Source organism: Talpa europaea (genome assembly GCF_964194135.1).
Source record: "Talpa europaea genome assembly, chromosome: 6".
Classification (NCBI taxonomy): domain Eukaryota; kingdom Metazoa; phylum Chordata; class Mammalia; order Eulipotyphla; family Talpidae; genus Talpa; species Talpa europaea.
Genome location: NC_140072.1, coordinates 9,278,598 through 9,300,633, shown reverse-complemented (window position 1 = coordinate 9,300,633; position 22,036 = coordinate 9,278,598). Strand labels below are relative to the sequence as shown.

General features: G+C 37.4%; 1 protein-coding gene across 2 annotated transcripts in view; it reads left to right on the top strand.

Moving 5' to 3' along the window:
• Nucleotides 1–22,036, top strand: part of WDR35 (WD repeat domain 35) — a gene marked incomplete at both ends in the record, with an annotated part of 47,570 nt that overhangs the window by 9,310 nt on the left and 16,224 nt on the right. The window contains 11 exons of one of the 2 annotated variants that reach the window (XM_084235637.1): nt 1,195–1,323; nt 2,738–2,871; nt 3,694–3,859; nt 3,993–4,138; nt 7,473–7,598; nt 8,608–8,793; nt 11,392–11,424; nt 11,745–11,805; nt 17,276–17,420; nt 19,946–20,015; nt 21,004–21,057. In XM_084235637.1, coding sequence (XP_084091763.1) covers nt 1,195–1,323; nt 2,738–2,871; nt 3,694–3,859; nt 3,993–4,138; nt 7,473–7,598; nt 8,608–8,793; nt 11,392–11,424; nt 11,745–11,805; nt 17,276–17,420; nt 19,946–20,015; nt 21,004–21,057 — 1,250 coding nt within the window. The remainder of the gene's footprint in view (nt 1–1,194; nt 1,324–2,737; nt 2,872–3,693; nt 3,860–3,992; nt 4,139–7,472; nt 7,599–8,607; nt 8,794–11,391; nt 11,425–11,744; nt 11,806–17,275; nt 17,421–19,945; nt 20,016–21,003; nt 21,058–22,036) is intronic. The other variant, XM_084235638.1, reaches the window with a different exon arrangement.

The following is a 22,036-nucleotide window of genomic DNA, read 5'->3' as shown; positions in this document are numbered from 1 at the left end:
AATACATTTATTAGGAAGTCTAAGGCAATAATTCACTTCCTTTATTGAATCAGTTAGCTTCCTTTCTTTCATAGATACAGATTTTATCTCTGCTCTACCAACTCACAATTTGTGCTTTTGCCCAGAAGAGAGAGCAACAGGAGGATTAGCTTACACTGCTTCACTATTACCAGAAAAGTAACTCATGATACCTATTCTCTTGAGGCCTGTTGCCATCAACTCAACAGCAAAAACCATTTTGTTCATGTGTGTTGCTTTGACAAGATGCAGGGTGTGCCATTTAACAGCTCTTAATTAAAAACTATGTCATAGTCCATGAATTTCTTTTTTCCTAAAATTTGTGTGTGCTGGAAGCAAATGTACAAGTACTGGAGGCTGGAGTAGACTTTATCTTTTTCCAAGGTAGGTTTTCTCTGTGCCTCAGTCCTAACTCTGATAATGCCCTGCCTTGACTACTTACTCCAGGTCACATGATCATTTGCATGGCTGCAGATGAGAGTTTCTAATAACAAAATGTGGTAAAAACTTTCAAAAAACAAAAACACAACAAAACAGCCTCCAGATTCACCTTGCAGTTGGTTCTGCTGAGATTAGTTGCATCTCAGTCCAATGCTGTGTGCAACAATGTTTTTGTCATTTAGCATTGGTGATATAATATCTCTAGTATGTTATCAGCTGTTTAAAGTATTTTTTTTTGTTTGTTTAAAGTATTTTTGAAGGAAGTTTAGAATTTTAATCTAATATGCTTATTGACCATTGTAGAGTTTATCAGGTTATTGTGATTATTCCATTTTTTTCCGGTTATTGAAGTGTATTTAAGAGATAAAAAAAAAGATCTTTATTGAGAAAAATCCATTGTTTTGGCTCTCAAGAGCAAGTGAAGTTTTGTTTTTTTTTTTTGGTAGGAAGGAAAGAAAGAAGGGCAGGAAGTTGGCAGGGAAACAGGGAGGGAGGGAAGGAGGAAGAGGAGAAGAGATGGGTATCTGTTATATTTTCTATGATAATCTTTGGAGCAGTTTAATTTTTTGTGTATGTTGGATATGAGGTTTTATAGTTTAATGTCTCAGGTTATAGAAAACTTTGCAATGAATTATCCTACAGTGTATTTTGTGGAGTGCTTTCAACTCTTAAGTACCATTTAACAGTTGTGAAAACTTTGAATTGTATTTTTTTTTTGTGAATTTGTGAAAATAGGCTCTTGGTATGAGGAGATGATCAACAATAGAAATAAATCCGTGGTCCGCAGCATGAGCTGGAATGCGGACGGGCAGAAGATCTGCATCGTGTATGAAGATGGGGCAGTGATTGTTGGCTCTGTGGATGGTAATGCTTTGTGCTCAGAACTAAGACTTAGCTGATAATTTTTTTTTTAAAGATTTATTTATTTATTTATACAAGCACTGGGTACAGTCAGAAGCGTGGGAGGGTGAGAGAATTCACCAGAGCCAGAGCGGGCAACAGAACAGGCAGACAGACGAAATACACTGCTGAGGGGAGCAGCAGGCGAGACAGGAGAGGTCTGCGTGCCATGTGGGACCCTCGCCTGTGGCCTGGGATCGAACCAGTGCTGTAGAGGCTGCGGACAGCTTTGCAGCCCAGCGCTCAACCGCTGCGCCACCAGGGGAGGCCCTGATAATTTTTTTAAAGGATTTATTTATTTATACAGGGGTCCAGGCCAGAGGCACAGGAGGGTGAGAGCATTCACCAGAGACAACGGGGAGCAGAACAGGCAGACGGACCGAAAACACTGTTGAGGGGAGCAGCGGGTGAGATAGGAGAGGTCTGCTGTGCCTGTGGGGATCTCCCTTGCCGGTTGGGAATTGAACCCACGCTGCAGAGGCTGCGCCGTTAAGCTTCATAGCTCTGCGTTCAACCTGCTGTGCCTCCGGGGAGGTCCTTAGCTGATAATTTTTTATCTTTAGAGGTTTAACACAGGCCATTGGTGATCTGTAGGAAGGCAGTGGAGTGGAGTTTTGGGCAGAAGTTGAGGATGAGTGGGAGAACAGCAGCGGGGAGATTACAGGTGTAGAGAACTCTTTCCAGACCTTTGGCTGGAAAGAGTGAATGCTAGAAATAGGATGATACCTGGAGGGGAATTTATGGTTGAGAGAAATGTTTTTGTTTTATTTTGGTTGGTTTGTTTTTGAAATGGCATCTGTAAAGATGGATAAATCTGAGTATGCGTATAAGAAGGGCCTAGATAAAAGAATTGAAAAAGAAAGGAAAATGAGAATAATTGATACATCTTTACAAAGCTAGGAATGGATCAGATCAGAGAAGTGGCAGAGGGATTAGCCTGAGTGGGTGAGTGGGTGTCTCGTTGGGGAGACACTTCTTCCTTTGTTTTAGGGGCCAAAGCAGAAAAGATTTGTGTAGATTCAGTTCTGTTCAGACTGTTAAAAAACGGAAATGAGAAAATTTCTTTTTTGAAAACCTTTATTTTTCTTCCAAATTAGAAATTGGATTAATCTGCTAATTTGGAGACAGGCCGGGGCAGAGTCTAAAAGAGAAGGGAAGAAGTATGAAATAGCTACTTTTTCCACTGTTATTTTAATAGGGTATTTGGCATGTAGTAGGTGCTTAATAAATATTTATTGACTGAATAAATTGAATAAATGCGCGAATGCTCTAGACAATGTGAGTGTTCTTCAGGGAAATCAGGACTTGTAAAGCAGTTGTTGGATAATCATGTGCTTGAAGTTTTAATGAAATAATTAGTTTCTGTGTTTTGTTTTAGGGAATCGTATTTGGGGAAAAGACCTGAAGGGTATACAGTTATGCCATGTAGCTTGGTCTGCAGACAGTAAGATCTTACTTTTTGGAATGGCAAATGGAGAAATCCACATTTATGATAATCAAGGGAATTTTATAGTAAGTATACATACATATATGTGTATATATTCATCGGTTTTATTTATATAATTTTATATGATTATTTTATCTATCACTCATGTATTATACTCATTTATTTGTTATGATGATGTGTGCAATCAAAGCCTCCAATTGAGATTTTTTTGTAGTAGTCTACCTTTTTTTATTAAAGTTCTTTTGATTGCTTCATGGCATGTATTGCAACATGTTAGACTATTTTCAGCTTTTAGTTCTGATTGCCTGGTAGCTGGAAAGGACACCATGTCTTGAAGCCGAGAGAGATAATGAGCTGGATGAGGGGCCCTTTACCCTCTGTGTCTTCTGATATTGGAACCAAGGTTTACATGAAATACCAAAGATATTTTTGTAGCAAGTGAATAAAATTTCTTTGTGAAAAGAAAAGCCAGGCCCTGGAAAAAAAACAAAATAGAGTAGGTGCAGGTAGCATAATCTCAGGAAACACTGGCTTTGTGAGCTCAGCACTGAGAGTCTCTAATCTCACTGGCAGTGTGTTTTCAGCTGTGTCGTTACATGAAGCCACTCATTGGTGGAACTGGTAATAGCTGAGTTTGTTTGACACTGATATTTTCAGAGTGCTTCCATACACCTCTTATCATCTGACTTTCATAAACATTCTGTGAGGTTTTTTTTTTCATTTTGCAAATGGCGAAAAGTTGAACTCAGGCAAAGTGATTTGTCCAGGACTAGTAGATCAGTAACTGATGGAGCTTGCATTTGAAATCAGGCTTTAAAGTCCGCGACATTCTAGTCATACTCATCTGTTTTAAAATACAGACTGTTAACCTAACTGATTTGATTTAGATGAAGATGAAACTGAACTGTTTGGTGAATGTGACCGGAGCTATCAGTATTGCTGGGATTCACTGGTATCATGGCACTGAAGGCTACGTGGAGCCGGACTGCCCCTGCCTGGCTATCTGCTTTGACAATGGGAGGTGTCAAATCATGAGACATGAGAATGACCAAAGTATGCAGTTCTTCTCTCTTTCCCCCTTTAATGTGGAGAATTAAAAAGTATACTTTAAAATTGTTCTTCAGATTCCAGAGTGCGAGGGGCTGAGTATTTTACCACAGCTATCTTGTTTTTTCTTCTTTGCTAGACCCTGTCCTGGTGGACACAGGCATGTATGTTGTGAGCATCCAGTGGAACCACATTGGCAGTGTGTTGGCTGTGGCAGGTTCCCAGAAGGCAGCTGCTCAGGATAAAGATGTAAACACTGTGCAGTTTTATACTCCATTTGGTGAGGTGAGTGTCATCAGGATTTTCTCTTCCTTCCATTGACATATGCAGCAGCTAAGGTCAGGGAAGAACAAGTGGAGGGAAAGTGTAAACTTGCTACATTTCCTTGTAGCTACATTTTGATTGAAAATGATGAGATGTTGGGTAAGTTTTTGAATAACATCTTTATATTTTCAGTCTTTAGGGTTGTATTTTATCATGGAATTTATTTTATGATCAGGAGATTTAGAAAAGCAGATGTTTCACAAAAGAAGTCCCTATACAGTAGTTATTTGGAATGTTTTCTCTGTGAGCTAAATTTGTATTTCTTTTCACTGCTGGATTTTGAGTTGTTTTTATTAGTGTGATTTCATTTTAGATTAATTTTTATGACTTTTAATATGATATTTTAAATGTACATAGATATGAAGCCTACATTTCTGTCTGTCCTTTCCTAAAACTTCTAACAGTGTTTATTTGATGTAGTTACCAATTATATGAAGAAGGCATGTCTAGTAATTAATCTTAGGTGATGAGACATTAAAATATGAACAGTTTTCATATGCATGTTATGTTTCTCAATAGTATTAAGAATTTTAACTTTTAAAGAAGTTTTTTGGACTTCTTACTGATGTAAGAGATATCAAATAGAATTAGTATATTGTGAATTTTAAGTAATTTAGAAAGTGAAAGCTTATTGCCTACTAAGCTTAATATGTTTTTACGCATTTTATCTTTTAATCCTTGCAATATTTAGTCTCTTTAGGATATCCTGTTGGTTTTTATTATCTTTACCATTGACTTCAATAACATTTATTTTCAGTGGTGTAAAAAACTTCACCAGTTTGTTTTATTTATTTTTTTTTTTTAAAGATTTATTTATACAAGCACTGGGTACAGAGAGAAGCATAGGAGGGTGAGAGAATTCACCAGAGCCAGAGTGGGGAGCAGAACAGGCAGAAGGACCGAAAACACTGCTGAGGGGAGCAGCGGGTGCGGCAGGAGAGGTCTGCGCGCCATGTGGGACCTTCATTGGTGGCCAGGATCGAACCAGTGCTGTAGAGGCTGCAGGCAGCTTCACAGCTCAGCACTCAACTGCTGCGCCACCAGGGGAGGCCCTTACCAGTTGTTTTAATATTCACATTTTAATTACTTCTGTAAGGATAAGAAATGGTGTCATCTGATGCTTTTGAATCTGTCTTTGCTACCCCAGAGAATGTGCTGTAAGGAGTTGGTAGTTGTATAACCTAAGGGAACACAGAAGTATAGTTCTCAAGATTCCTAAATATTTAAGCTCTGATTTCAAGTTATTTTTGATGTTTATAACCTTCTTAATTCACATTTTTTACTGATTTTTTAAATCATTATTAATTTATCTTTGCATTGTTTTATCTTTATTTTTACTACTTTTGCCTCTCCAGGTAGAAAAATGTGGGTTCTAAGTCTTGTTTTTAATTATCGTGTAAAATCATGTGTATAGAACAACATCGATAAGGTAAAGGTACCTTAGGACATATGAGACACTTAATACTTTTTAAATGAGTGACTATGTGGGGCATTTATTTTTGCCCCTCTGTTATAGTTGAGATAGGGAAGATATCTTGGAAAGAAATTATCCCAAAGATTCAAAATGAGAGAATACCTCAGGGGAGACTTCACTTTTGATTCTGGGGGCTTGGGTCTTCTGGTGTTTGCATCATGGTCTTAGCTGTAGAAGAGGACACAGAGCGTGGGGTTTGTAGTCAGGCCAACCCTCTGGTTTTGAATTCTGTGTCCACAGTGTAGTGTGACTTAGAGAAGTCCTTTACCTTCTAAGACTCGGCCTCCTTATTTCCCAAAATAAAGGTGATATTTCCTAGTGCAATGGTGAAAACTAAAGGAGCTAGCTGTGCTGCTGAATGCTCCAAATCGGTTTTCTTTCCTTGGTGCTGCCCCCACCTGGCAGGAGTGCAGAGGTAGAAGAGGGCCTTGATCCCCCAATGTAGACAGTCAGTACCAAGAGGGCTGCTGTGAACCGGCTTGTTCCCGCAACAATATGGCCATGGACCTTCCCAGGTTAAAGCTTGTTCCCCCATTAGTTTCTTTGGCAAACTGGAGTTGAATACATTAAATAGACCATAGCTGCAGAAGAATAAGGGATACAAGTATAATTTATTAAAATTTTTAGGTTCGACTATTCTGTCAAATAATATGGATAAAAATCTTTTGTTATTTTATGACCATATTAATAAACCCTTTGTACTCATTTGGTCACTAATTTAACCATAATATATATTGTGTTGGTTATTTGAAGAAATTAAAATTTGAATGGATGGTGCATTTTATTTTCTTAATAGATATATTGATTACCAGTTTACCAAGTTATCTATTAAGGGAACGGGAAATAAATGTGAATATGATCAAGTTAGTGCTCCCAAGTAGCTCACTGTCAAAATTCTTCAAAACCACAGGAGAGAGAAGAAGGTGGGACTGATTGAAGAGACAATATTTGAGTTGTATCTTGAAGGGTGAATCATCTTTCTCTAGGAGGACCAGGAAGAGCAGGAGAGGGGAGGTTTCAGGCAGAAGTAATTTTATATGGGCCAGAGGCATGGAGGCATATCTCGTGGCTGCGAACACAGTGGTTATGGCTAAATTGTAGGTAATGAGCCAAGGGGTGCAGTTTGGGACCAGGTAGAGAAGCCACTGTCTGCTTTGCTAAAGAAAGTGATAGTGGGAGCTGTTGATGCTTAAAGATGAGACTTTTTTTTTTTTGAAAACAGATTAGGATATGTTGAGATTTGTGTTCTAGAAAGACAGCAGAATAGAGATTGAATTTGGAGGATAGAGGGTATGAATGAAGCAAGAGACAAAAGGTAAAAATTGTAATTAGGAGGCTGTTCCCTCCATTCATTCAAGAAGGGAGGCAGTTGAGGTGGAGGATGGAGAGGAGTGAAAGTGGTGGGACTGGGTACCTGGTTGGCTGTGGGGATGAGAGAGAGGCAAGGCTTTACGATTGAATTTCCTGCTATGATCATTGATTCCCAGAAGCACATTTTTTTACAATCAAAATTGGGATGCATGTTCTAATCAAAGTTGCCCTATTTTAATTAGTGATGTGTCTTTTCTTTCCTTAATTGTACATCAGAAAGGATGCACATTTAAGACTGGCATGTTAGAGTTGGTGAAATTTAATATTAAGTTCTTTGGCGATAGTTTGTAAATATTCCTATCATGTGTATGTTTTTTATTGTAAAACTTGAAGAAAATGATTTTGAAGTGAGTGGCAACTTTTCAGAAAATAATTTTCATACCTCTTTTGGTGGTGATTTGTGTTTGATTTAAATGTGTTATTTCAGGTGAAATATAATTATTTTTTCAGCATCTGGGGACTCTGAAGGTTCCTGGAAAGCACATGTCTGCACTGTCTTGGGAAGGAGGTGGACTGAAAATTGCACTGGCCGTTGATTCTTTTATATATTTTGCAAATATTCGACCTGATTACAAGGTGCGTATTATGGACAATTGTAAAAAAAAAAGAGAAGCTGTTTTTTACTAAATTATTTTGATACAGTTCAAAGTATAATATCTGTTTCTTGCCTATCTCTTCATAGTTTCATTGTTTTAGAAACCAGCTGAAAGGAGACCTTTGTGAAGACCTTTGAACTAGTAAACTTTTCCAGAGCCTCTAGCTAATTAGTAAAATTACCCCATGGGTCAGGGCTTCAGCAGGAAATGTTGGCACACTCACAGAAGAACCTGGAGACTGCTGGAGGGCTTGTTACAAAGCAAGGCAAGCCCCCTCAGACTAGAAAAGTGGGCAAGGGAGGGGGTATTGTTCCCAGATCCCATGAGAACTGTGGCCATTCCAGAGGAGGGCTGTCCCGCAGGGGCGCAGCCACTGCCAGCTGGCTCAGCAGAAAGGACTTGGGGCAATAAATACTTTGACTCATCTCTGCCCTTACTGGTACCTTCTGTTGGTCCAACCCAACTGGAACACAGAAGGCAAGGTAGCCCAGGTGATGGTGTTTATAAAAGTCCACCTCCAGGTCACCAAACAGGGTAAAAAAAAGCAAAGAATGGATCATAAGAGGAAAATGAGGAGGAGCAGCATAATAACTAGTTGATATTTTATTTTAAACATTTAATGCAAAATAAATTCTGAAATACAAGATTGATTTGTCAAACTACTGTGGCTATTTGGCACAGGGACCCAGAGTTTAAACTTTAAGTCACTCTCTCTGTTGTCCCCAAGTAGTTTGTATTTGACAACTGAAAAATCTGAAATTTTTCCACTGAAGTTTAAATCCTACAAATTAAAATAAGGAATATTAAACTAAATTTATTTTTGTAGTAATTCTTTGTAACTGTCTTTATTGTGCTTAGATTCTTAAAGTAATTTTAGTGAGAAAAGGTATTACAATATTTCTGCGTATGATTTTTACCCCCAATGTTAAAGTTATTTTTTTTCTGTCATTCCCCTCCTCTGTTCCCTTTCTCCCTTCCTTCCTTCCTAGTGGGGTTATTGCTCAAACACTGTAGTTTACGCTTACACCAGACCTGATCGTCCAGAGTACTGTGTTATCTTTTGGGATACAAAAAACAATGAGAAATATGTTAAATATGTGAAGAGTCTCATTTCTATTACTACCTGTGGAGATTTCTGCATATTGGCAACAAAAGCTGATGAAAATCATCCTCAGGTACGTGTTCCTTGATAGGTTTAAACTTAGATGGATGAACTTCTTGGCAAGATAGGTCTGTAGTGACCCACCTTCTCAAGTGTGGCCTCTGTATTGGCAGGTACAGTACATTGTTGGGTCTATTGACCATGTCTGTGTAGACCTCTGTTTTAGAAAATGAATTGGTCCATTGGTTCTGTGTCCTCTGATTTTTTTTTTCCTACCGTTAATCCATAGCAGTATTGGCTTACTTCAGTAGTGAAGCTTTTTGTTCCCAAAATATATTTAAAATACCACAGTTTTCGGGCCTCCCTGGTGGCACAAGGGGTTAAGCACCACACTCTGAGGCAATCCACAGCCTCTGCAGCACGAGTTCCATCCCTGGCCGGCCAGGGAGCAACCCACATGGTGCAGCAGACCTCCCCTGACTCGCCCGCTGTTTCCCTCAGCAGTTTACTTCAGTCAGTCTGCCAGTTCTGTTCCCCACTCTGTCTCTGGTGAATCCTCTCACCCCCCTCCCACCTCCTGCATCTCTGGCCTGTATCCCGGCTCTTGTATGCATAAATAAATAAATCTTTAAAAAAAAAAAACACAGTCCTTTTCCAAGTTGAAACTCCATAAATAAAATGAATATCCCGATGTCTAGGATAAATGCTTAAAAAATTCTGTGCCAACAACCATTTATAACAGTTTAGGTAGCCTTTGACTTTTTTTATTTGGAGTTATGTTGCTTTAAAAATCAATGACTCATGGCATAAAATAAATACTATAAATAAAGTCCATCTTAATCATCAGCATTAAGAGATATTACATCCATGAAGCAAAGAAAGGATACTGTAGAAAAGGCAGTTTCTAGAAATTAAAATAAGGTAAAACAATGACAACATTGGCAGGAGTTAGAAGATAAAATGAAGGAAAACCCATAGAGTAGGAAGACAAGAAAATGGAAAATAAGAGTGAAAGACAATCAGAGACCTGAAAGGAGAGCATTTGAATAATAATTGTTCTGAAAAGAGTTTACAGGCAACACAGAGAGAGTGAATCTAAAAAAAAAAAAAAAAAATCAAAGAAATTTTCCTGCACATGCCTCGCTCAGTGAATAAAAACATTTTTACCTCAAGAAAATTCAAATTTTCAGGTCGCTGGGAATGAAAGGAACATCCCTATAAATTTTTGGAGAGGACAAACATTTCATGGGGCCAGTTATCATTCAGGCATGCCACTTGGCAACAGCAATGTTTTGGAGAACTACTTTCAAAATTCTGAGGGCAAATGGGTTCCCATCTTGAATTCCACATTGTAAACAAATTATGAATTAACTAGAGGGAGAGTAAAGGCATTCCTAGATGTACAAGGCAACAAAAATCTCTTTCTGAGCTTCCTTATCTTAGGAAGTTAGCTCAGGATATGGGGCACCAAGACGAGGACTAAACCAATAGAGAATAATCTGCCACCAGTGCTGGAGTGGGACCAGCTGTGCCCTTGTGCCAGGGCGAGTAGATGAGCGCAGTTACCCAGCTGCAAAAGAAATTTGCGATGTAGTGGTGCTGCGGTTGTGCCTTTGTGAGGAGACATACGTAGTTGGGGAATGATTAGGGACTTGAGTAATAAATACAGAGAAAACTATGCAAAGAGAAAAAAATAGAGACAATTATTAGCCTATAGGGAAAGCAAAATGTGCTTGAAAGGAAAAGAAGTCTGGTTCTACTTTATGACTCAGCTGTAAATAAACATTTACAGTCAAACTGATGTGCTCACTGGATTTTTTTTTTAACTAAAAAGCTTTTAATGGAAGTGTAATAAATGTATTAAGCCTACATTCTGATCTAACAAAATTAAAGGTGGGAAGATGGAGGGATGGGGGTGTGGGCCTGTGTGTCGGGAGGCTGGGAGAGGCTGGTGAGAGAGGTACATGCCACCTAGAGCAGAAGTCATGAGTGCCCGGATGGAAACAGACTAACAAGAAGCAGCAGGATAAGCTTGGCTTGGATTTGTAGAGGTAAATATCGAAAGAATGGCTTAAAGGAGCTGCAAGTAATTACTCCAGGGAGCAGGGTATGGGAAGTGGCTGGGAAAACTTCTATTTTAAAATCTTGTGGAACTGTTTGACTCTTTAAACTAGCAGCATATAAATGATGAGTAACCAAAAAACCTGTATCTTGTTGCAGTGAATAAGCTTATTTTGAGTAGTGGAAGAGTAAATTATGATGTTTTATTATAATTTTTATCACTGAGTTTGTGTTTATGAAATTCAAGAAGTTTTACTTGAGATGCTGAGAAAAGGCAAAAAATCCACATATGTAAATAGAAAATTGTTTATTAGATATTATTCTCGTCAGGAATATGTCTAAGTGAAAATAGTATTCTTAGTACAGGATATAGAAGAGGTTATATAGAAAAGCAGGATACAAAAGTATCACTTTTGTTTATATAACAATATGGTATAAAGTGTGTATTACACTTGATTCATTTTCTTAATAACCATTGCTAATTATTGTGTATATTTTAACATTGTGTATAATGGACATTTAAAATCAATTTCACTAGGTTGGATTAATCATTTTTTGAATTAACTAAAGTTTTCTGAATTTCTCATGTCGTTTATACATTGCTTCAAAGGAGGAGAACGAGATGGAAACCTTTGGTGCAACGGTAACAAATTAAGTTACCTCTTTATATAGTTGGTTATCAGATAAAAATGAATTTTGAGGTGACCGCAGATCAGGAACTTTAGAAGTATACTTTGTGTTTCTTAAGTGGACTCTTAAAAAATCCCTGTTATATCAAATCAACCTGGCTTAATTTTTATTCATATTTATTTTTAATGCTGTAGATTATATTTCCTTTTCTTTGCATTTAATTTTTCATCAGTTATTTCCTAGTTAGTGATACTATGTATAGAAATAAGCACCAGCTGTGAGTGTTCCAGCCCAAGCAGGCACACTGATAATTTTTGTCTTATTCCTTCACAGTTCGTGCTAGTTCTTTGTAATTCTATTGGCACACCCTTGGACCCCAAATACATTGATATTGGTAAGGAAATGTAAATATTTATTCCCTCTTGATCAAGTTTTATCTGTAAAATGAATTAAAAAACAAACATAATATTAATTAGCATGGTAGTCTCTGAAAGAGCGGGGATCATGCTTCCTGCTTTGCCAGGTCCAGTACCGATTTATGCTCATTGCCAAGGTAAAATCATTAATAATGCTCCCCTTCATTCTCAGAAGTACCTGGTTAATACAATAGTTACTCTATTTAAAACCCACAGTAATCTCACAACTGCAATACTGCCATCATTTGCTTTAAATGGAAAATATAATTGCATAGGAATTGGTATGTAATATTTAGTATGTAATAAACTAAGGATTATAGAAAGAATTTTGCCATTAAATACTTTTATTTTAAATAAACTGCTTGTAAATACCTTTCTTTCATAAAAACACTTGAGCTGCTTGTAAAAGTGAATGTGTCCTTTCCAGATTTTCCTAATGAAATCAGTCTATTAATAGGGACGGCGTAAAAAAATTCCTACTTTGTTTTCAGAAGACATTTGGTATTTTAGGTTTGCCCTTCTCTCTATTCAATAGCTATGGATGTAATCATTAAAAAATTATAAATCTTAAGTGTTTTTTTAAAAATCATCAAATAGTTTGTTGTCATTTTATTGTAATTTACAAAAATAATGGTTTCTTTTTAAAGCATATGGTAATTTATTGGGAATGCTATTTGAAAAATTATTAAAGTTAAAAATTTGAAAACTTATTATTTTCTGAATTTGAGAGCTAGTCATTTTTATCCCCCAGATTTCACATTCAGTCTTAGTCAAATGTTAGTGTCCGCCTTCCAAGTGCATTTTGCTAAGCTATTTGGGTGATGCTAGCAGATGTGAGAAATTGTTGCTCTTAAACATGGATGTTATATGTTGAATTTAGGGTCTTGATAATTCACTTTTTTGTACTGAGACTTTCAACTTTGTGTCTGTAGTGCCAGGAAGGGCACAGTGCAGCATCTGTATGATCGGAGCAGTGAGTAAAGGAGAGTTCTGGAGCCCTCGGTGGCTTTCTCAGGCAACCAGGTATATGGCAGGCAGGGGTGCCAGGGGGTCAGGGTGCCAGGAGGCTAGCAGGCCTGCAAGACCCCCAGCATGTCTTCACTCTTCCCTGGTGTTCTTTCACCCCATTCTCTTTCTTTCTTTCTCTTTCCTGCCTCTGCTTCTCTTGGAGAATACATCATTACTGCTGCCCTGGCCCACAGAAGTAAACTACATAACTTGTAATGATGTAACAAAATGCAGGTGCCCCATCAGGCAGGGTAATCCTAATGGCAGGAGGGCAGAAAAGCCTGAAAAAAATTTACCCTACAGTGTCTTATTCTTATCGTCATTGTTATGTGGACATGTCTGTGTGTGTCTGCACTCACATATATGCATGCTATTGTTCCTTGCTAAAAGACTTAAAATTATTACAGATGCTTGTCACATGAATATCTTCTATTTTTCTAGAAATATAACAGCCTTTAAGGGTGTGAATTGTCAGTCTTCAGATCATATGCATTTTCACTTGATATCAAGTTTTAAAATAGAATTATGATAGAGTTAACCTCATCAATTTTGATTATAAGTAGTGTACTTTTTAAAGAAAGCCAGTTGTAAATCCTTTATGTACATAAAATGGCAAATACTTGAGGGCATGATTATTTGTATTTTTGAGTCTTAAAACTTTTTTTTGCAGTCTTGCTGGCTGAAATTTTACAAATGGTTCTTTCATTGGTCTGCAGTAAACTCAGCCAAGGACTCAACATTTTTGTTTCATACATATCCTGTAACATTCCTTTTTAAGTTGCTATGCCAAATTTTCATGAAGACTGAAGGCTAAGCAAAAAAGACTATGTAACTGATACTGTTCTAGAAAATGTAATTTTTCTTTTGCCACCTACTCTTCCTCCTGCCAATCTGCATAGAAACTATAAAAGAGAACTTTGTGCATTATTAAAGATGTTTGGTTTGTGGGACTCTGATGAGGAAGTTAGGTCCCCTTTTTTCTTATTCTTCCTTTGAGTCCTCAAAATACCTTTGGTTATTTCTATCCAAAGTACTTCATACTCAGGAAGATTTTGAGCTTCTTAAAGATTAGGTCATACTTCTGTAGCCCCACTTCCTAACATCTCACACACTGCTACATGCTGCATAACAGTTGTTTGTGTAATGAATGGGAAGTATTTTCTGCCATGTAAATAGAAAGTGATAATTCTATTTAGCAAACCATCAGTGAGTATATCCTGTACTGGGCATCAGGAGTGATAAGAAATTAAGACATTTCCTATAGGACGTTGAAGCGCATAATTAAAATGTAGTTAATCCATCCAACAATGACTATTGCTTCCAGCTGTGCTAGATGCCTGAGAGGTAGCTATTGGTCCATAAGGACATCTTTTCTAGTGAGAGGTTTCATTTGAGCTGAGTTGGAAAGATAAGTATTCTTTGTCATTTTTAAGGAGAGAAAACAGCATTTGCAGAGGAACAAAGGCATGAAAATTGACTGGAAAGTACTGGATGCCTTGCTGTAGTCCTTTGGGTGGGAGCTTGTAGGAGCTCCTAAGGATGGTCTTGAACATATGCAGTCTTTGCAGATATTCTGCAGAAAGGGAGTTTGATGAAAACATTTTGGTGCAAATTCAGTTTACGAGCTCTTTAAAGGACTGAGAAATGAATAAGTAGGGGGATGTTAAAGTTGGGGGGATGGATGTTATAGCTGTAGGCATTTAATTTAGGTCTTTTTTTTTTTTTTAAAGATTTATTTATTTATACAAGAACTGGGTACAGGCCAGATGCGCGGAAAGGTGAGAGGATTCACCAGAGACAGTGGGTAACAGATCAGGCAGACTGATGAAATACACTGCTGAGGGGAGCAGCGGGTGAGACAGGAGAGGTCCGCCGTGCCATGTGGGATTCTCCCCAGCTGGCTGGGGATCGAACCTGTGCCACAGAGGCTGCGGACAGCTTCATAGCGCGGTGCTCAACTGCCTGCGCCACCAGGGAGGCCCTAATTTAGGTCTTGACCTTAAAATAATGCAAGCAGGCTTTACTTACATGTGAATTCCTCAGTGGTTTTAAATTATTCTACATTCTTGGTTCACTGGTAACTGCTACCTATTAGTGTTACCAAGTTCAATTAATGGAAGCATAATTATTTTCCTTAAAACTTTTTTTCTCATAATCCTTCTAGATACTTTGAAGTTTTTCTTTCCAGATATTGAATAACTGATGAGGAAATGGAGTGCTTTTATCTTGGTTGTGTTGGTTTCCTAAAAAATCTGTTAAAGTTTAGTATTCTAAGTTTTTCCTAGAGACTTATCCTATCTGGATGGGATGGATTTATTGACAAATATCTAGCATCATTTATGTGGCTAGGCTTATCTACCCTGATTCAAAAGAACATGTTTCAGATGATTGTATTCAATTTTTGGTATTGCCTCGTGGATTTGTATATAGTTTTATTATAAAAACCTACACAACTAATAAAAATAAAAACAATAATAGCAACCACACCTAATGCTGATTAACCCTCAGTGAGCAGCAGTATGCCATAGTGGTTAAGAGTACAGATTTGGAGCCAGATTAACTGGTTTGTGTCCTAGTTTCTACCACTTTTTAGCTGTGCAAACTCAGCAAGTTATTTAACCATTCTGTTCATCAGTGTCTTCATCTGTTAAATGGGGGTAATAATAATGCTTACCTTATAAAGTGGTTGTGAATTAAGATATGTTATATATTAATTATATATTAATATAATTAAATATCAAAACTATATAATTACAATTGATATAATTATGTGAAATATATGCCTTGCATATATTTTGAAAACTAATAATATTGGCTTAAAAAATTACCATTATTCTGTGCCAGGTGTGGTACTGTACATTTATTCTTTTAACTCTTAAAGCAGCTGTGTAAGGTTGGTATTATTATAATCTTCAATTTGCAGTAAGTAAACTGAGGTTCAGAGAGAATAAGTGACTCATCTAAGCCCACAGAGTTAGCACATGTGTGTGATTTGAGTGCAAAAAGTCTGACTATTCCTGTGAACCATGAATATTTTAATTTTGAGTTAATCAGGCTAATGATCAACTCTTGTGATTGTTTAGGATATATTGAAAAGGAAGGAAGTGAATATAATTTATAATTGTAGGCAAACATTGGTTAGAAAACTGCCTTTATATGCTTAGTAAAAGTGATATTTTATTTGAAAGCAGTTAAGTTTTGCGCACTTTCCATCACACTGAGAACATAATAGTTGCCAGCATCAGCAAATCCGTGGTAGAATTTACTAAATATTTATCAAATGTCTATGGGTCAGTGAAGATGGGCGCAGAGGAGGTGGAGCAAAGCCTCGACCTAATCTGTCCCACTCAGACCTAATCTGTCTCCCCTGACCCTACTGCCAGTCTCCCCACTGATTCCAGTGAGTTCTCCACTGGAAGGCTTTTGGCCCCCTCTAGAGTTCAGAATTAGTACCTGCTCTAAATAGAAAAACCTTGACAATTGCCATGAAGAAAATTTTTAATATGACTCAACTATATTGAGTTAGTATGTAAAAATTCTTGAATTTGAATTCCTGAGTTGTTAATCTACTCTTTCAACATCATACCATCAGCTTAATTTCCAGTTCTTTCTTCAGTTCCTAAGTCTTGAATATCCTTTAGTTGAACTCAGGCAGGAACTTTACAAATGGTAGCTGGTATCAATATCATTTCTCTATTCTGGCTATGTTAGTGATTACTTTGCACAGTATCCATGGATAGAAATTAAATTTCACACCATTTTAATTATTCATGAATTTAAAAACAGGTACTAACATGATTGCTATAAAGGAGCTTTTTAAATATGTATTTTGTGTGAATGTCTGTCTTTAATTTTTTTTCCTGTTTTTAACTTTGGCCTAGTTATTTTACTTCTTTAATCCTCTGTTTATCTTTGAGAGGCATGTGATGAAACTATCTTCTTCATAAAAGGCTACACACAGTAGGGCATTAATTAAATGTTCTCTAAGAAACAAACAGATGAAAAAAACTATATGTTTAGGAGAACATATTCCTGAATTAGGAAGGAATTTGGGAGAATTTTCTTTTCTAATTTAATGAGGAAATTGACAAATGAGATCAGAGGGGACAAGCCAAGGGCTCTAACCCAGCAGTGATTATGGTGGGGATGGGAGGAAGGGGTGGGGCTTTATCACTCATTTATCAGGTAAAAGATTTACCTCTGAATTTCATCTAAGATTTCTATAGTTTTAGCTCTAACATGCAGGTCTATGATCTATTTTGAGTTAATGTTTTTGTATAGTTCTGCAACTTGTGATTCTTTTGCAGTTTCAGAGACTGTTTATAGGATGTCTTGTCTGTAAAATGAAGGCTTGGACACAGTGATCACTGAATTCCTTTGCAGTGCTACCTCTGCGACAGTGTAAATGTAACCAAATTGTCTTAATGTTCTTTTTAATAGTGCCATTATTTGTTGCTATGACCAAAACCCATGTGATAGCAGCTTCGAAAGAAGCATTTTATACCTGGCAATACCGTGTGGCAAAGAAGCTCACAGCATTGGAAATTAATCAGATCACTCGGTCTCGAAAAGAAGGGCGAGAAAGGTATATCTTTTGATGTGTATGTTTTAGTAGCTCAACCATATCACATTTAAATCAGACATAGCTAATTATAAATTGGCATGCTTGAAAGCTGTAAATTGTTTTGATTACTAAAAATAATATTTTCCTTTAAGTTGAGTATCTTTCAAGTTTATCTGTTTAAATTTTTCAATGTAATAGAGAGGTAACATGTCATAATGAAAAAAAACCCTTAAAGATAAAGGCTAGAAAAATGTTTTTAAGGAAATGGCTGGTCACCTCTATGCACTCTTACCATATTAGGGTTATTATGCTGAAACAGGATTATTTAATTGAAGACTGAATGTCTCATCAAAGCTCCATGCTTGTGGCTTACTGGTACAGGTCTTCCCTGGAGGCTGGGGAGAGTCTGGCATCGGTCGCCATAGCAGAAGCAGCTCTTAGCCCCAGACGGGAGGAGGTCCTTCAGTGGGGGTGCTGGTGGTTTGTCTTCTTTCTCTTGCCCTGGATTCCAGGGAGTCTGGATTGGGGTTGTTTCTGCTCACTAGGGATAAAGAGGATAAAGAAGTTAGGAACCAGGATGGAAGAATTTTCCAGAATGAATCTCAAGGTGCAGATGTGTTATCTGTGCTTTGTAAATGGTGTCGCCTGTGTTAGTTTTACTCTGTTGCCTTCTCGTTGTTACGGAAGCCTTTAAGCAAAGTATTATATCATCACCTGATGATCGGCACTGAGTCTGTGGTGACAGAGCCAGTCATGTCAGAAGTCCCAGGTTGCTTTTTCACGTCTTCTTCCCTAAAATATTTGGGATGTTCATGCAGCATTTTCCTCCCTTAAGGGAGTGCAGACTCACCTGTACCAAGGGGCAGGGATGATGCTAAGTGAAAGTCAGTCAGGAGAAAGGCAAGTACTGGGTGGCATTACTGATGTCTAGAATATAGAGAAACCAAACAAAGGGTCAGATGAAACCAAACCAGTAACAAACTCTGGAAATCTGACTGTAGATTGGAGGCTCCCAGAGGGGGGAGTGGGATGGGACAATGGACTGTTGTGCAGGCGGCTGTGGTCTGAATGTTTGCTCCTATGCCTCTCAGTCATATGCAGTGTTGTCAACCGGTGTTACGGGAATATAAATAAAATAAAGAGGTTCTGGCTTTTGTCTAAATAAAGGAGGCAGCATTTCCTTGTATTTCTCTTTGGGATAGACTCTCTAGTTTTAATGGCTCCGGACTGGTTCTCACTGTGACCTCGGTTTCCTCCTCTGTGAAATGTGGCTGTTGATGGTGAGCACTTCTTACTTGCGGGACACGGTGGTACCTCTAGTCAGCGGTCACAGGATTCTGTTTAGCAGAGGAAGCTGAGACGCACGCGCTTAAATTGCTTGCCAGAGACCCCCAGCCGACAAATGGAGCCAGGATGGTGGGCTCTGAGCGTTGGCTCAGACTTGGCAGTTCTCGTAGTTCCTCCTTGTTGCAAGAGAGGGAGGGGGTCAGATGGCTTCCTAAGACTTCCTGACACCTTTATTTTCTTTTTTGTGATAACTAGCAGAAATAGTTATTTACATGCTTAATAGAAATGTATTACAATGCATAAACGTAATACCTCTGAGTGGGTACTTGTTTCTGCATTTAATGCTTTTCATTAAATTTATTAAAAATTTGTTGATCTTATTGCATTGGTGACAGTACAATTATGATTTCAAATTAGAAATTATAATATTTCATGCTATTTTAAAGATAGAAAATGGCATGAATTTCCTGTGTCTACACTAAAGCTACAGTTTCTTGAACCCCTTTTATGAAACAGGCTCTGCTTTGCAAATATGATTTTCTTTATGCTTTTCAAAACCCTGCGAAGGAGGAATTGTTATCCTTATTTTTCAGATGGAGAAATTGAGGCCTCAGAGCTAGCCTATGCTCTGTCTTCCCTGTTCACCTCCATTTTCTTTAGTATAGTCTCAGCAGACATTTTAGACAACTGAGTATGTGTCTTTGCTTCCAGGAAACTCACCGTCTAGTGGGAAAGACAAATAAAGCAGACAAACACTGGCTTGAATAAGTATTATAATAAAGGTGCCTGAGTGGAGCTCTGTAAGTGGAGTTTCTCTGTAACACCAGAAATTTATGTAAGGAAGGATTCTTTATTCTGGAACAAAATTCTGTTAATTTGAGCTTCATTAAGCACCTTGATAGAAGGAAATTATGGAGAAACAACAGAGAAGCTTTTAAGTATATTAGAAGGTACTGCTGACCTGTGTTCAGCTCTGAATAGTCAGGTAAAATCTTTCAGAGCTAATGAAATTCACTGGGGAATTTATGATTCAATGTTCAAATATAATTTTGAACAACTTTCAGGAATATATCACTTGCATAACTCTGACCACCTCGGAGATAATTTCTGCCTTTTAAAGATTTAGCTGTGTCAAGAACCAGGGTACTTATATTAAATAACAATGTTCATTGATGTCATCCAGTCCTTCAGTTATTCTAGAGGTTATGAATAGTATAACCCTTAAACTTTCTTTGAAATTCTGATTTTTTTTCCTTCAGAATTTATCATGTTGATGATTTTCCTTCTGGATCAGCAGATGGAGTACTTGATTATAGTAAAACCATTCAAGTAGGTGATTTTATTTTGCCAGCAAATGTTAATAACTATAGATTTGAAAATATCATAATTATATTTTGAAAACTGAAAGAGAATTTGTTTTCAGGGGATAGCGTATTATTCTAGTAATGCTTTAATTTTTTTGGGGTTCTGCATACCTTTTTTCTAGATCTGTTAATGTTTCTCTTCTTTTGATTTTAAAAAACACTTTATTTTGAAATAACTGTAGGCTTATAGGAAGTAGCAAAAATCACTATTGAGCTTTTCCCCCCTCATCTTCACTCAGTGGTGACATCATATATGTCTAATGTCAAAATTGGGGAACTCATGCTGTTATGATACTGAGCTAGATTTGGACTTGATTCCTTATTCAGTTTCTACTGGTTTTTTCATGTGAGTGAGTGTGTGTCTACTTTTATGTAAATTTATTGCCACAAATAAACTTGCCTCATACCTCTTCATTTCCATGTCCACTCCCCATGCACAGACCTCTCCCCTGGCAGCCATAGATCTGTTTTCCACCTCTGTAGTTTTAACTTTGCTATTGTTTTTTGAATGGAATCATACAATATGTAACCTTTTGAGATCCACTATTTTTTTAACTAGTACATGCTCTTAAGATCTAACCAGGTGTTTTCAGTGCCTGCCATTTCACTCTTTATTTTGGCATCTGCTGGTCCTCTGCATCTGCTGAACCTCTGTGACTAAGCTCCAGCTTCTGCTTGTCTCGGTGTGAGCTAGATGTGCCGTCCTCTGCTGTCGTGACTCCTGTGTGAGCCTCGCTGTTCTCGGAGCACTCTGTGGCATTTGGCTTGCTGTCTTTTCCAATAGGCTTCTGAGCGATCCCCAGGGTAGAGACTTCTTTTGAGTTAGTTCAGGTGTCTGACACATCTAGTAGGTGTTCATTTAAGTAAGTGTGATGTTACTCTGTTGTTGCTGTAGCTCCTTAGTGAATTGCACGTTCAATAAATATTTGCTAATGAATAACAATTTATTTTAGGGCACAAGGGATCCAATTTGTGCCATAACTGCATCTGATAAGACGCTGATTGTGGTAAGTTAAAAAAAAACTTATGATTAATAATTGTTTAAATTGTCAAAGAAGGCAGTGCAGTATGTTTTGAGTATCAATCATCTTGTGGGCACCTCAAGTTTTAATAAACCTGGCATAATAAATAAGAAAACTTTAAAGATTACCTCACAAATTAATAATCATTGTCAAAAGGGCTCTTTGTAAGAGCAGAAGATTGGGGCCCAGCTGAGGAGAATTTGATACTGGGTTGAATGGGCCCTAAAAGGGTTTGGCAGATGTGGGGTGAGCTGCTGGTGGTAGTAGGTCTTAGGGAGCTCCTTCCTCTCCGTGGCTTGCTATTGTGTGTCAGAGAAGGTGCTTTCAAAGTCACTTTCATACTACTTAGAATGAAGAGGCTGGAGAGTTTGAAAATCTCGGTTTTCCTGTTTGTTGTACTAACTATTGGTCTGTCAGCCTTAAGGCTTGCACAGAATTGCACAGAAACTTACATTCTGTTTTATTTTTTAAACACATTTAAACTAATACTCATTGTACCACTGTTTTCCGATTATTTTCTCCTTTTACCAAAATCTAGTATCAGATCATTGACTAGAGGATAAAAGCATAGACTTTCAGTAACTGCTCTCTCTTATGGTGATCATACATTGATTTTTCATACGTTTGAAATTTAATTCAATAAATGCTTTGTATTTTGGCTTTCAGTGTACTGTGACTATTAAAATAAACAACTGTAAATAACCCTAGATATTACTTCCTGTGATGTAAGAATGTATGTATTATTAAAGAACTAGGTTTCTGATTTCTTCCTTAAACTTTACATGAGAAACTTACATCATCTTCAACTGATTTTAACATGTTTAAATTAAAGAGGTAAATATGTACTCAGTAGCATAATTCAGTATCAGAATTGTGAGTTCAATATGACATTATCACTCTGGTTTAAAATAAATGCATGAACATATAGAGAGACCAGTAGTAGTAATTTAATAGTGTTATGGTA